General features: G+C 49.9%; 2 protein-coding genes across 5 annotated transcripts in view; one reads left to right on the top strand and one right to left on the bottom strand.

Moving 5' to 3' along the window:
- Positions 1 to 3,240, bottom strand: part of MCM3AP (minichromosome maintenance complex component 3 associated protein) — a 43,874-nt gene extending 40,634 nt beyond the window's left edge. Inside the window, exons 1-2 of one of the 3 annotated variants that reach the window (XM_083400518.1) lie at positions 3,071 to 3,240; positions 159 to 1,417 (exon numbers count right to left, since the gene is read on the bottom strand). In XM_083400518.1, coding sequence (XP_083256644.1) covers positions 159 to 1,335 — 1,177 coding nt within the window. In that variant the 5' untranslated portion in view covers positions 1,336 to 1,417; positions 3,071 to 3,240. Of the gene's footprint in view, positions 1 to 158; positions 1,418 to 2,346 lie in introns of all 3 variants that reach the window. The other 2 variants (XM_083400519.1, XM_083400520.1) reach the window with 2 other exon arrangements.
- A 97-nt stretch (positions 3,241 to 3,337) lies between these two features.
- Positions 3,338 to 12,610, top strand: YBEY (ybeY metalloendoribonuclease). Of its 2 annotated transcripts, none has more exons than XM_083402774.1 (5): positions 3,338 to 3,715; positions 5,509 to 5,788; positions 8,530 to 8,661; positions 11,458 to 11,526; positions 12,477 to 12,610. In XM_083402774.1, exons 1-5 carry the CDS (start codon positions 3,699 to 3,701, stop codon positions 12,561 to 12,563), a joined length of 585 nt encoding a protein of 194 aa, XP_083258900.1. In that variant the 5' UTR covers positions 3,338 to 3,698; the 3' UTR covers positions 12,564 to 12,610. The 2 variants fall into 2 exon arrangements, with proteins under 2 accessions (XP_083258900.1, XP_083258899.1); XM_083402773.1 differs by lacking the exon at positions 3,338 to 3,715 and adding an exon at positions 4,526 to 4,709.
- The last annotated feature ends 1,745 nt before the right edge of the window (positions 12,611 to 14,355 follow it).

Here is a 14,355-nt window from a genome sequence, read left to right as displayed (position 1 = left end):
ACAACCTCTCTGTCTTCTATGGAGGAAAGCAAAAGGCATCAACGCAGTCCAAAAACACATCCCAGCTGAGCAAAAGCATGTGGCATGTGTTTTAAATCAAAAGTGACTGCCATGTTCTCATTATACTAATTCTTGCTGGGGGTGGGGTTAATGCTTACCTTCCTTCAGTGCTGCCTTATTTTCTTCCTTTTTCTTTGTTGCTGATGACCTAACCATTGCAAAACCAGACTGAGTTCCCCCTGCCATACTCGTCTGCTCAATTTCTCCAGATTCTAGAGAAACTCTTTCCATTTTGGACTCCTTCTTATTGCTTTTCAGCATATCTTGCAATGTTCTGTTAAAGAGCCCACCTCCACGGGGCCGATTCAGCTTGACTGGGGGCTTAACAGAAGAATGTTCGCTCCTTGCCAGCAGCTCTGGCTCATCCACAGCATCATAATCATGTCTTCTTGGAGAAGGCTCCTGCTCTTCTTTCCTCTTTTTTCCCTTCTTAAGGATGGGAAGTGACTCACCTGAAGGTAGCAATTCTTCATGTTCTGGTTTGCTTATTTTATTAACTTGACCCAAAGAGCCAACAGATGAGTTAGAAAAAGAGGTAAAACTACCAGGGTTTCCAAAGAGACTTATTGGCCTTTTTTTATCATCCTCTGTGATCTTGCTTGGTAAAGGACTACTGAATGAAGGCACTAAAGTATTACTGCTTGCTGGTTTTGAAAAGCTGATGCTTGTATTTACACTTGAACTGCTGCTCTCTTGAGAAATACCAAAGGGGGCTACGCTTCCAGATCCACTAGCACCTGGTAAGGAAAATGTGAATGGAGTTGGCGTTATCTGATTTGGCAGTTTCTCTTGTTCTGAACCAGTGCCAAAGATAGGCTGAAACAAAGCATTCTCGGGGGGTTTGAAGCTGAAATGTGGCCTCCCAAAACTACTGCCAGAAGTTTCTCCAGACGTAGCTCCAAAGCTAGAAGTATTCTGAGAACCCCCAAGATTCGTAGGTGGATTAAAATTGAATCCTTGATTGCCAGCAATGGAAGAGCTAGTTGGCAGAGAAGTCACAAAGGAAGTTGTTTGTCCAAGGGAAAAAGGCTGGGTAAATCCTGGGGGTTGCCCAAATCCTAAACCTTGCCCTGAAGGTTGCAGTCCTGAAGTTATGGTGAAGTCAGAATGGGGTGCAAACCCTGGATTCTTTAACAGTCCACCACTGTTGTGCCCAAAGACAGGAAGCTGACTGAACTGAAATGGTGGCTGAACTGGAAATATTCCTGCTGAAGTGCCAGGTGGAGTCTGGAAAACTCCAGGCGGCTGTCCACTAAATGGTGTATTGGGATTCATCTTCACAACCAGCCATCTACGCAATAGATTCTCCCACCTAGAATGTGGTAGATTTCAACTCCTAACCCATTGTTCTCATAATCTGCAAAACAAAATAAGTAGGACATATTGTAATATCAATACAATTCTTTTAATTAAAAAAATTGTTTCAGGAAAATGTAAACATTTCACATATGCTCTAGCTACACATTAGCTACATCTAGTGCTGAATCATATTATTAAGGACCTATCATAAATACATTTAATCACAATATGACAATATGAGAACCTATTCTATTAATAGCCTTTTCATTAAAACAGCTTTTCTTCATAAGCTCTTGATCAAGAGATCCCATTGAAAATGTCAGTACCAGTTCTCTCATCATCAAGACCAGTTTGAGCATGACATCAATTATAAATAAATTACACATATTTAAACACATTAGCCTAAATAATTTGTAGATTTACTGAAGGTCCTGTTTTATTACTAACAGCGAAAGCTTTCTCCTTGCGTGAAGCGCAGCCCGCTGCTGCTGTTGCAGGCTCCACCAGGAGAAAGCCGCCTGGTGCGGAGCCCGCCCCCTTCTGCTTCGGAAGCAGCAGCAGCGGGCAGCGGGCTCTGCTCCGCGCAGGGCGGCTTTCTCCTGGCACAGAGCTGCCCAGCGTATTACGTGACTGGGCTTATAAAACAAACCCCCAAATTGCAGTTGCCAATTTGGGGGGGTCGTCTAATACGCCCAGTCACCTAATACGCCGGAATCTACGGTAGTCATATGCGGCACTGCTGTCTGAAGCGACAAGGGTGCAAGCCACCCTTCCCCAATCTGGTGCCCTCCAAACATTTTGGATTACAGTGCACACCAGGAAACTTGTTGTCTGCTTTATTTATACGCTGCTGTCTTTTATTTTAATTGTGTTTACAATGGTTTCTCCCATTGTAATTACTGTGAGCTACTTTGAGCCTCCAGTTGTTGCTGGAAAAGCGGAATAGAAATATTGAGTCAAATAAAATAAAAATGGAAGGGCTGATACCATGCTGTTTTTGTTGTAATTATCCACGTTTTTAGCCCACTGCAGTCTTGGATGACAGCTAGAAAAAGATCCCATAGGCAGATAGACTTTGCATTTGTGGTCAACCTCAGGCATCACTCCTTATCGGTTGGCCTACCCCTTACATAGAGATGAAGGAGATTGCTTTTGGACCCTTTATTTGCATATGTAACGGTAAATACCTTTGTAACACAGACAGCGGTCCTCAATGCATTGGCTGCAAAACGAATCAGGAAAAAGGTGTTAGATAAAATAGCTTGTACATTATTTTGGTGATTTGGGGGTTTAATCCGAAATCAAGCTAGATTTACTCTTGCTTGTGTCTGTTATCTTCCTTCTCTTTCATCTTGGATGTTGGCTCATATCCTCTGCTTTATCTTATGAATGCTACTGCTACAAGTCTGTCACGGCCTTTGGCCAGTACAATACACTTAGGAACTTATGGACATGTTTTTTATGCAACTCTATCCTTCCCGCCCCCCATGATCGTGTTGTTTTTGTCGTCGTCGTCCCCCCCCCATGTTTTTAGCTGCCCTTTTTCCTATCTGTGAGCCGCCTTGGGTCCCTGTCAAGGGAAAAGGCGGGCTGCAAACGAGCACATCCGAATTAGGCCGCCCGCCATAACAGCCCCACCCCCCGCCCCGGCCTCGAACTGTCGCGGGAAGCGGGCAGGAAGGGCGCCGGGGGCAGAGCCACTTCTCCTCACCCGCCGCCGCCGCCGCGAAGAGCCGCCTCGGGGCCCCGGAAGCGCCTCTGCCCCGCTGGGCGCCCACGAACGTCGCGTCACGAGAGATGCTTCGGCGACGCTCCCAGAACGACGGGCTCCCTCAGGCAGCAGCTTCCGCCTCTTCAGGGCAGGAGACGGAAGTGACGTTTCGCTCCCGGCAACCGGGCCCCGCCTCCTCGTCTGGACGGGCTCGCCCCCTCCCAAAGAGCATGCGCAGTAGGGAACGCTTTCGAGGCGGTGTTTTTATTATCATCCTGGATACAACTGAGCGGTGTACGAATTTCATAAAGCAATACAAAAAGTGCAATACCTCTGCAGCGTCTCAGGGCCGTGGAAGGCCGTCCAGCTGCTGGGATTTGCAGGCTGAGCCTATTATTGGCTTGCCTGTTTATTTCGTAACAAATTAGGCGCCGCTTAATTGCAAGGAAACATCGGGGCGGTTTGCAAAAAGATAAAAGGGCAACATCGACGAAAAGAATCACGACCCTCCTTTTAAAATATGGCAAAGTTAAAATAGTGAGCCTGGGCGACGTTCACCCGGATTCAGATTTTGTCGAAAAGAGCAACGCGAAGGCGCCTGCGGGCAGGGAGTTCCACAGCGCCCGCGATGCCCCTCGACCGCCGGTAGGCGGGAAGCCGTTGGGCTGCTCCCTCCCCCGGGAGGACGGGGGCGCGGGGAGGGGGCCGCCGCCCTCGAAGGCCCCTGAAGGAGCCCTGGGCACCAGGGTCCTGCAGCGAGGCCGGCCCAAGACCCGCCGGAACGCCCTGCCTACGGATTGCCGGGCGGCGTGGGAGCAGTCTCCTCGGGGCAGAGGTCCCTCCGGTGCGCGTGGGCCGCTTGCCCGAGCGCCCCGCTCTCCCCCAACCCCGCCTGGCTGGCAGCCCCATCGCGGTGCCCTTTGGGCGCCTGCCGAAGACCTCCTTGTTTAGGCATGATGAAGCGTTCCGTATTTTTATGCTGTATTGTTTTTAACACCTGATTAGATGCCGCCCAGAATGGCTGGGGAAACTCAGCCAGATGGGCGGGGTATAAATAAAAAAAATTACTATTATTACTATTATTACTATTATATGATCTAGTCTTTCCCGTTGTGCTTGTACTTTGGCAGGCCGCTAGAAGCACGGCTGGTAAATGTTTCGGTGCTTTTCCTGTTTGTTTTGGTAAACCTTTGCTTCGAGGGTTTCCTCTCCCTACAAGCAAGCAACTCCTAAATTACATGGCATTGGTAATAAACGCATCCAAGCGGGGCAGGGGGCGGGTGTCCTGCTTTAGGGCTACGGGGGCCAGTTGCAGGCCGGGTGGGCTTCTTGCAAGGGCGGCAATCGGAGGGGTCGCTTCGCCCTGGCATCCAAGCGAGCGAGCCTCCGCCCCGAAGGTGTTGCAGGCGGAGCCCCCTGCCAGCCCCGCGCAGCCGGCCAGAGAGGAGGCGGCGCGGGGCTTGGCCGAGCAGGGAAGGGTCGGCGACGCTCTGTCCCTGCGCCTTCTCTATGGCGGAAGCGCTTCCACACAGGAAAGCAGAGTCCCTCGAACTTCCGGAGAGGGAAGCCGGAGCTCGCCTTCCCTTCTGCCCGGGAAACCGGAGCGAGCCGGAGGTTCCCCTCGACGGGGCGGGGGAAGGTAAGCTGTGTAGCTTTATTGCACCTTCGAGAAAACGGCTCGAAGATGATTCTATAAAATTAATCCATTCATTTCTAAAAAAATTATCTTCTTAATGTCTGATCTTCCCAGTCAATTTCGCCATTTCTGCATAGTCCATGAATTTTTATATCCATTCTTCTTTCAATGGGGTTCTTTCTTCCTTCCAACCCTGGGCATATAACATTCTTGCTACTGTCGTCGCATACATAAAACGGCCTTTTTTCCTTCCATAATCTCTTCTCCTGTTATACAATAAGAAAGCCTCTGGTTTTTTAACAAAAGTTATTTTACACATTTTTTTTATCTCATTATAAATGATTTCCAAACAGCTTTTGCTGACTTACAGGTCCACCACATATGATAAAATGTACCTTCATTCTCTTTGCACTTCCAGAATACATTAGACATACATTAGACATTTTAAAATACATTTTTGCAAGTCTTGTCAGCACCAAATACTATCGGTACATCATTTTCATACAATTTTCTTTTAACGAACAGCAAGTAGTAAATCGTAAATCCACTTTCCGTAACTTTTCCCATGACTCAAATTGTATATTATGACCCACGTCTTTTGCCCAATGTATCATTGCTGATTTTACTTCTTCATCTTTTGTCTCTCATGAGCATGAGACTTTTAATCTTGGGGTTGTGGGTTTGAGCCCCATGTTGGGCAAACGATTCCTGCAATCCTGGGGGCTGGACTACATGACCTTCCAACTCTACAGTTCTCTGGTTACTTAACCTACTGCAATGATTCTAATCTCTGCCATTTCAGCTGCTGGAACTATCACTATCATGTTGGAAAAGCACTACTTTGCAGAGCATCGTCTTCACTTTTTAAAGATATGAGCCTGCTCATACGTAACCTGCAGAGAGCCATCCCTATCAGGAGAGTGCCGCTTCGCAAGAATATAGAACAAATCCGTCGCATTTTGGGTGTGCAGCAGTTTGATCTTGGTGTTATCTGTGTTAATAACAGACACATACAGCTCCTCAACAGAAACTACAGATGGAAGGATAGCCCTACTGATGTGTTATCTTTTCCTTTCCATGAGGTAAACATTTTGCTTACGATTCTCCAGTTCAGCAACAGTCTTATGAGGCTTGTCTTGAACAGGAACAAGACAATAGGACATATTACAAAACGTGTCAAGGCTTCATGTACATGTGGGTAATTGGGGACTTTTGATGGACCAATCATACTTGTTAAGACTTGAGGACAACACAGAAGCTGCATAGAAATATTTAAATTTGGGGGAGATGAAGGCCTGTGGCTTCTTTAAAACAAATAGCCTGCTTCTGTATAAGCAATGCTTATTTGTAAGAATAAAATGATATATCATTTGTATTACCAGGTCCATTCTTCATCATTCTTTTTAACCACCATTGGAAAGTACTTCCATATAGTACCTTGTTATGCTTATAGCTTTACTTTCCCACAATTCATCCAAATAATCCTACAATGTAAGATACTAATTCTGCTCTACAGCTAAGAAAGCACTGTTTTAAATGTTCTTATTTCAATAAACCCCATGGAATAAGTATGTTTAAGAGTGCAGCAATGCAACCATATCACGTGTTGTTCAGCATGATCTGCTCCAAAGTACACTTATTTATTTATGTACATGATTTAATATATTGTCCCTGAATCCATTTGGAACTCTCAGGATAGCTTACAGTGTAAGAACAACAAAGAAAATATAAAGTACCGTATTTTTCGTCCCATAGGACGCTCCGTCCCATAGGACGCACCTACTTTTTTGGGGGGGAAATAAAGGAAAAAATTTTTTCCCTTTATTTCCCCCCCAAAACCAGGTTGGGGAACAGTGGGATGGCGGCGCTGCGCCTCCCCGCTGTCCCCCGAGCTTGTGGGGCTGGCCGATGTCTGCCCGGCGCGAGGGCGCTCTGCTTCAGGGCGCCCCATGCGCCGGGCGGCAGGCTGCCGCCCGCAAGCCTTGCGCGCCGGGGGGAGTTCTCCCCCGGCGCGCAAGGCTTGCTGACACTTGCGCGGAGCACGGGGCGTCCTCCGAAGGGCGCCCCCTGTTCCGCGCTGCAGGCTGCCGCCCGCAAGCCTTGCGCGCGGGGGGGAGTTCTCCCCCGGCGCGCAAGGCTTGCTGACGCTTGCGCGGAGCACGGGGCGTCCTCCGAAGGGCGCCCCCTGTTCCGCGCTGCAGGCTGCCGCCCGCAAGCCTTGCGCGCGGGGGGGAGTTCTCCCCCGGCGCGCAAGGCTTGCTGACGCTTGCGCGGAGCACGGGGCGTCCTCCGAAGGGCGCCCCGTGTTCCGCGCTGCAGGCTGCCGCCCGCAAGCCTTGCGCGCGGGGGGGAGTTCTCCCCCGGCGCGCAAGGCTTGCTGACGCTTGCGCGGAGCACGGGGCGTCCTCCGAAGGGCGCCCCCTGTTCCGCGCTGCAGGCTGCCGCCCGCAAGCCTTGCGCGCGGGGGGGAGTTCTCCCCCGGCGCGCAAGGCTTGCTGACGCTTGCGCGGAGCACGGGGCGTCCTCCGAAGGGCGCCCCCTGTTCCGCGCTGCAGGCTGCCGCCCGCAAGCCTTGCGCGCGGGGGGGAGTTCTCCCCCGGCGCGCAAGGCTTGCTGACGCTTGCGCGGAGCACGGGGCGTCCTCCGAAGGGCGCCCCGTGTTCCGCGCTGCAGGCTGCCGCCCGCAAGCCTTGCGCGCGGGGGGGAGTTCTCCCCCGGCGCGCAAGGCTTGCTGACGCTTGCGCGGAGCACGGGGCGTCCTCCGAAGGGCGCCCCGTGTTCCGCGCTGCAGGCTGCCGCCCGCAAGCCTTGCGCGCGGGGGGGAGTTCTCCCCCGGCGCGCAAGGCTTGCTGACGCTTGCGCGGAGCACGGGGCGTCCTCCGAAGGGCGCCCCGTGTTCCGCGCTGCAGGCTGCCGCCCGCAAGCCTTGCGCGCGGGTGGAGTTCTCCCCCGGCGCGCAAGGCTTGCTGACGCTTGCGCGGAGCACGGGGCGTCCTCCGAAGGGCGCCCCGTGTTCCGCGCTGCAGGCTGCCGCCCGCAAGCCTTGCGCGCGGGGGGGAGTTCTCCCCCGGCGCGCAAGGCTTGCTGACGCTTGCGCGGAGCACCGGGCGTCTTCCGAAGGGCGCCCCGTGTTCCGCGCTGCAGGCTGCCGCCTGCAAGCCTTGCGCGCGGGGGGGAGTTCTCCCCCGGTGCGCAAGGCTTGCTGACGCTTGCGCGGAGCACGGGGCGTCCTCCGAAGGGCGCCCCGTGCTCCGCGCTGCAGGCTGCCGCCCGCAAGCCTTGCGCGCCCAGGGGAACTCCCCCCAGGTGCGCAAGGCTTGCGGATAGCTTCCTGGAGCCTGGAGAGCAAGAGGTGTCGGTGCGCACCGACGCCTCTCACTCTCCAGGCTTCCGCGAAAACCTGCATTCGCCCCATAGGACGCACACACATTTCCCCTTCATTTTTGGAGGGGAAAAAGTGCGTCTTATAGGGCGAAAAATACGGTACATTTGCATACAGTGCTTCAGTCCTAAGTATATTTAATTAGAAGCCACACTAAAATCAGTTTACTTTTGAATAAACATGGTTAGGATCGTGCTGCAAAGCTGATAATTTCTGGCCCACACAATAAGAATGTAGATAAAAACAGACCATTCCAGTTTCCTGGCCCAGAGGCAATCACACGACCTCCATTAGTCGCAGGGAGCTTAGAAATCAATATTGTGTTTCAACATATGTCATCTCTGCATTAATACCCATTGTGAACGTTCAAAAAAGTTATGGAACTTTGAAAATATATATCTGTAACTTTTGGATCATAGTTTGGGCCTGTTCCCTTCGCAGAATCTGACAGCAGGGGAGCTGCCTCAGCCTTGTGCTCGAGGTGAATACAATTTGGGAGACATTTTTCTTGGAGTAGAACATATCTATCAAGAGTGTGAGGAGAATAAGGAAGATTTCTACAGTATTCTTACAGTAAGTATATGTTTACTAATTCAGTTATCATGCTACTTAAGTTGGTTTTTATCTTTAGAGTTCTAACAAGTTACCCTAAAACTTGCTTGGTCTTCTCAATTTACAAAAGAAGCTTCTTTTATTTCCCCACTTCATTCTAGCATTATGTATACTATTAGATTTTCACCCAAAAAAACCATTGCAGGCATATTTTGTTTCATCTAAGCCATTGTGCTACTTCATGATCTTAATGTCAAGGGAAGGAAAACTTTGCTCCCTAAGACTCTCTGCACAATTACAGCTGCTAGCCACAGTTGCCCTAGGGCTGCAGAACCAAAGGAATGCATCAGTCAGGGCAACTGTGCCCCTGCCTCCAATGCTAAGAGCTTGCTTCCTTACCCACACCCTCAAATGGACTCCTGGAGTTCTGTGTCCAATTGTGGGCACCACAATTTAAGAAGGATGTTGACAAGCTGGAAGGTGTGCAGAGGAGGGTGACCAAGATGATCAAGGGTCTGGAAACCAAGCCTTGTGAGAAATGGTTGAAGGAGCTGGGTATGTTTAGCCTGGAAAAGAGGAGACTGAGATAGCCATCTTCAAGAACAGTGGTGCCTCGCAAGACGAAAATAATCCGTTCCGCGAGTCTCTTCGTCTTGTGGTTTTTTTCATCTTGCGAAGCAAGCCCATTAGCGGATTAGCGCTATTAGTGGTTTAGCGGCTATTAGCGGCTATTAAAGGCTTAAGGGATTAGCGGATTAGCTGCTAAAAGGCTATTAGCGGCTTAGATCAGCTGTTAAGCGGCTTAGGGGCTTGGGGAAAAGGGGGGGAGGGGAAAAAAAAACCAGGAATCGCAAGACATTTTCGTCTTGCGAAGCAAGCCCATAGCAAATTCGTTTTGCGAAGCACCTCCAAAACGGAAAACCCTTTCGTCTAGCGGGTTTTCCGTCTTGCGAGGCATTCGTCTTGCGGGGCACCACTGCACCTAAAGGGCTGTCACATGGAAGATAAAGCAAGCTTGTTTTCTCCTACTCTGGAGAAAACCAATGGCTTCAAGTTACAAGAAAGGAGATTCCAACTAAACTTCAGGAATAAATTTCTGATGGTAACATCTGTTCAACAGTAGAACGGTCTCCCTCTGGAGGTGGTGGACTCTCCTTCCTTCAAAGTTTTTAAGCAGAGGTTGGAAGGCCACCTGTCGTGAATGCCTTAGTTGAGATTCCTGCACCGCAGGGGGTTGGACTACATGACCCCGGGATCCCTTCCAACTCTACCATGCTCTGATTCTGTACCACAGTATTATCACAGGGTTGTTGTGAGGATAAAAATGGAGGGGGAAGTATGCTATCTTGAGCTCTTTGCAGCAAAGGTGGGATATAAATGTAATGATAGATAGATAGGTAGGTAGATAGATAGATAGATAGATAGATAGATAGATAGATAAGATGGGTGATCTCTGAAAAGTAAACATCTTGGCTGGTTGTCTCGTTCCTCTCCTCTGCAACACATTTCTTTAGTGTGTATATTGTAGCCTTGCCTTCCACTTGGTTTCCAATTAAGACACATGACAAGTGAAGAAACACAACTGAATTTCAGTAAAAGACTGAACAAATATCTTTTGCTTTCGAAAGCAAGCCTGCTTATTCTTGAGACATGCGCCAGTGACTTCCATGAAATGAATTCCAAGTAACTTGCTAGCAAAGCCTAGCCCTAAAACCATGGAAGAGAATTACAATGAGCTAAGTCATATGTTCATTACCGTATTTTTCGCCCTATAGGACGCACCGGCCCATAGGACGCACCTAGATTTTTGGGGGGGGAAATAAAGGGAAAAAAAATTTTCCCCCCAGGCGCGGGGCTGGGGCAGGGGAAGCCTGAGCTTCCCCCTCCCCCAGCCCCCAGAACGGGACCCAGAGCGATGCCGAAGCTGCGTGCAGCTTTGGCCTCGCTCTGGGAGCTTGCAGGGCTGGAGGAGGGGGAAGCCCTCCGCCAGCCTTCTAACCAATTCGGAGGACAGCGGGAAAGGCGCGCCGCGCCTCTCCCGCTGTCCCCCAAGTTTGCGGGGCTGGCGACGGGGAGGAGCAGGCTTCTCCCCCCGCCAGCCTTCTAACCAAGTCAGGGGACAGCGGGAAAGGCGCGCGGCGCCTCTCCCGCTGTCCCCCGAGTTTGCGGGGCTGGCGACAGGGAGGAGCAGGCTTCTCCCCCCGCCAGCCTTCTAACCAATTCGGAGGACAGCGGGAAAGGCGCGCGGCGCCTCTCCCGCTGTCCCCCGGGTTTGCGGGGCTGGCGACGGGGAGGAGCAGGCTTCTCCCCCCGCCAGCCTTCTAACCAAGTCGGGGGACAGCGGGAAAGGCGCGCGGCGCCTCTCCCGCTGTCCCCCGAGTTTGCGGGGCTGGCGACGGGGAGGAGCAGGCTTCTCCCCCCGCCAGCCTTCTAACCAATTCGGAGGACAGCGGGAAAGGCGCGCCCGCCTCTACCGCTGTCCCCCGAGTTTGCGGGGCTGGCGACGGGGAGGAGCAGGCTTCTCCCCCCCGCCAGCCTTCTAACCAAGTCAGGCTTCTCCCCCCCAGTTTGTGGGGCTCTTCTGAAGCCTGGAGAGCGAGAGGGGTCGGTGCGCACCGACTCCTCTCGCTCTCCAGGCTTCAGCGAAAGCCTGCATTCGCCCCATAGGACGCACACACATTTCCCCTTCATTTTTGGAGGTGAAAAAGTGCGTCCTATAGGGCGAAAAATACGGTATTTTGTTTGTTTCCAATAAAATGTGATCCTTGAACACGGAGGGCAGAGGTGAAACTCTGAAATATTTTTCCCCTTGCACAGGTAACAGTTGCTCATGGCATGTGCCACTTACTTGGCTATAAACACAGCACAGAAGCAGAGTGGCAGCAGGTGAGTGTTTTCCTTTTGATGAGCAATTTCACTGCATGCACCCTAATATCTGAGCAGCGGGAGACTCAGGGTTTAATTGTTTGGAACAAAGGTCAGTGGAGACTCTGTCTTTAGGATGGCTTTATTTACACACACATACACACACAAAACGAGGATAGTATAGAAGGACTCTTAGCATTAGCATTCCAACAGCTATTGCCTCCCCACTAAGTTCCCAAGGTGAAGACCCCAAAGCCAGTTTTCAATTCCGCACACAGTGGCAGTCAAGCTTCTGTGTCTCCTCTGCTTCCAGCTTCAGCCAAACTCACACAGAGCAGCCCCAACTATTGTTCTTCTACTTTAAAAAAGATGCCGCCTCCAGCCGGTGAGTGTGTGGACAGCCTATCCCCTCTTGGAAAGCAGCATTACCCAGTTGTCTCTATGGTAACGCAGCTGACTCTTCAGTCACGTAGATGAGGGTGTTAAACAAGACCTGCAACTTGACAAACTCTTTTGACCAGTTCAGCAGGCTCCTTCCTGCAGAGGCCTCCATTTTGTAGATATAAAACCACAAGTTTCATTGGGATCCATAGGCATTATCCAAACCAATCCCCCATCCTATAAAAATATTAATACTTGATTCATCAACTTGATTCATCTGCAGATGCCCTAGCATATTAATTGGGTGAGAAAACATAAATTTTATGTACCCTATGTGCAGTGTAAGTGACAAATTCATGAAGGGAGTCTGTAGCGCAACAGATCAGTGCATCTGGCTGCTAACAATAAGGTTGGTGGTTTGAGCCCAGCTGCGGTCAGGATTCCTGCACTTCAGGAAGTTGGACTAGATGACTGTCAGGAGCCCTTCCAACTCTATAATTCTATTCTATGATTCAAATTTTGTAAGATGACATTGTTGTGTTATTTGGAAGGAAATGTATGCAATCACCATTGCCTTACCTCTTTTTCAGATGTACGAAAAGGAAGCACAAATTCTTCTGGAGCTAAACAGATTGTCAGACACAAATTTGCAACCACTGACCAAACACCACTTCTAGGAGCCATACTTGTATGTTGGCTCAGAAATAAAAGAAATGAAAGCTCAGTATTTTTCGTTATTTGTGGGTTTTGCTATCAAGTCCCCAAACAGAAATATAGTAAGAATGCAACTTAAGCTTGTTTTGCAAAATAATGATTTCATTGGAATGGGAAACAAGGCACTTAATGAAGAAAATGAGGAAGACCTTATACTACCAGCCCTACTACTAAGAGCCATCAGGCAGGAAAATACGATTTCATCTTTCAGTTTTTTTAAAACGACATCTTGGATTTCTCTCCTTGAAACAGATCCTATTGATCCATTGGTAAGGCTACAAATGCCACTCTGCAACAACTTAGTTGGGGTCTGGGCATCTTACCTCTTGCCTTCCTCCTCCCCACTGTTTGCAAAATTGTTTTATGCAACAACACATGTCCCATTATATCCTTTTGCAGCTGCCTGGCATTGTTCAGATCTCAAATGTGCTCAACTTTCTTTGGGTTATGCCCTGCCATCAGGATGAGGGCATGAACGTAGAAATTGGGCTATTGGAGCAAATAGCAGTTTCCGACTTTAATAATGATGATGATGATCAAATAAGTACAGAGCAATTTGTTGTATATCTCACCTCCCCGAAGCAATAAGTTCTATATAAGTACAGAATTGGTGGTTACAGTATACTTCTTGAATACAAAGTGTAGCTATTCTCTCCTCATTTTCTTCTGATTTATCAGCTAAACTTGGGAAGCAGTAGAGAATATTGAGGACTGGACAGAGGAAGAAAATTCATCATTTTTATTATTATTATTCATGGTTTTGGGGTTTATTTTAAAAACTGACCTGCTTCTATGCTCACAGGAAAATTATTGAAGGAGGGGAGGGGCAGAGAGTTAGAGAGGAGGAGGAAAGAGTCGCCCTGTTGATTTGTTTGCAACTTCAAAAACACAGCCCATTACTCAGGAAAAGAAACCCATGAATACCTGAATGTAGGCAGGCGCACACAGGCACAGTGTGAAGACTTGACACAGAGAGGAACCCCACACGGTTTTCCCGCACGTAACGTAACAGGCAGGGAGCCAGCTCAGATAGAGAGAAAGGCAGCAACCATTTTATTCCCTTGTTAAGCGCCTCCTGTGCGTTCCAGGGTTTGGGTCCTGAGTTGAGGGAGCTTTTGCTTCCCTCCTTCCAGGTCCCCAACACAATGGGACTTCCTTTTGAGCAGACAAGTCTAGACTTGCCCGATAAACCGCGTTCTCGGGAGTGGTGTCTTGTGTCTGTGTGCAAAAGAGACAGAGATCGAATGTTACAATGGTGCAGCCAGCCGTGGTTATGTAGTGCCACAATTTCTTACAAGGGAGTATGAAATTCCAATTTTCAGTACGTGTCCTTTGTGCTTAGGGAATTAATCTGCCTTGAATATAGAAAACATTAACCTTCAGGCGGCTTCAATCATACTTAGGTACTGTCAGGGCTGGCTCCTGGTCCCAGCTCACAGAGGACCAACGCTGGCTGGTATTTATGTACAAAAGTCTTTATTGAAGTACAGTTTCCATTTCCACGCCGCAGCGCTCCATCCCTACGTCTAAACTTTAGACCGGCGAAGCTCCCTCTGAGTCCCCGCCCCCTGTACACCAGTTTAAGACTCTAGCTTTACTCCACCTCTTCTTTCTCCTCTGGGTCCTGTTGCCCTCCGGGGCCCCTGTCTCCCTGGATTCCTCTGAGGCTGACGATGACGACCCCCCTGACTCCTCCCGCTCTCTTCTGCGGGCTTTAGGACCTGGCTCTCTTCCCGGGCTGCCCACTGTGCCTCC

The sequence above is a fragment of the Podarcis tiliguerta genome (assembly GCF_965153285.1).
Source record: "Podarcis tiliguerta genome assembly, chromosome: 1".
NCBI classification, from domain to species: Eukaryota; Metazoa; Chordata; class Lepidosauria; order Squamata; family Lacertidae; genus Podarcis; species Podarcis tiliguerta.
This window is presented reverse-complemented; position numbering and strand designations above follow the sequence as displayed.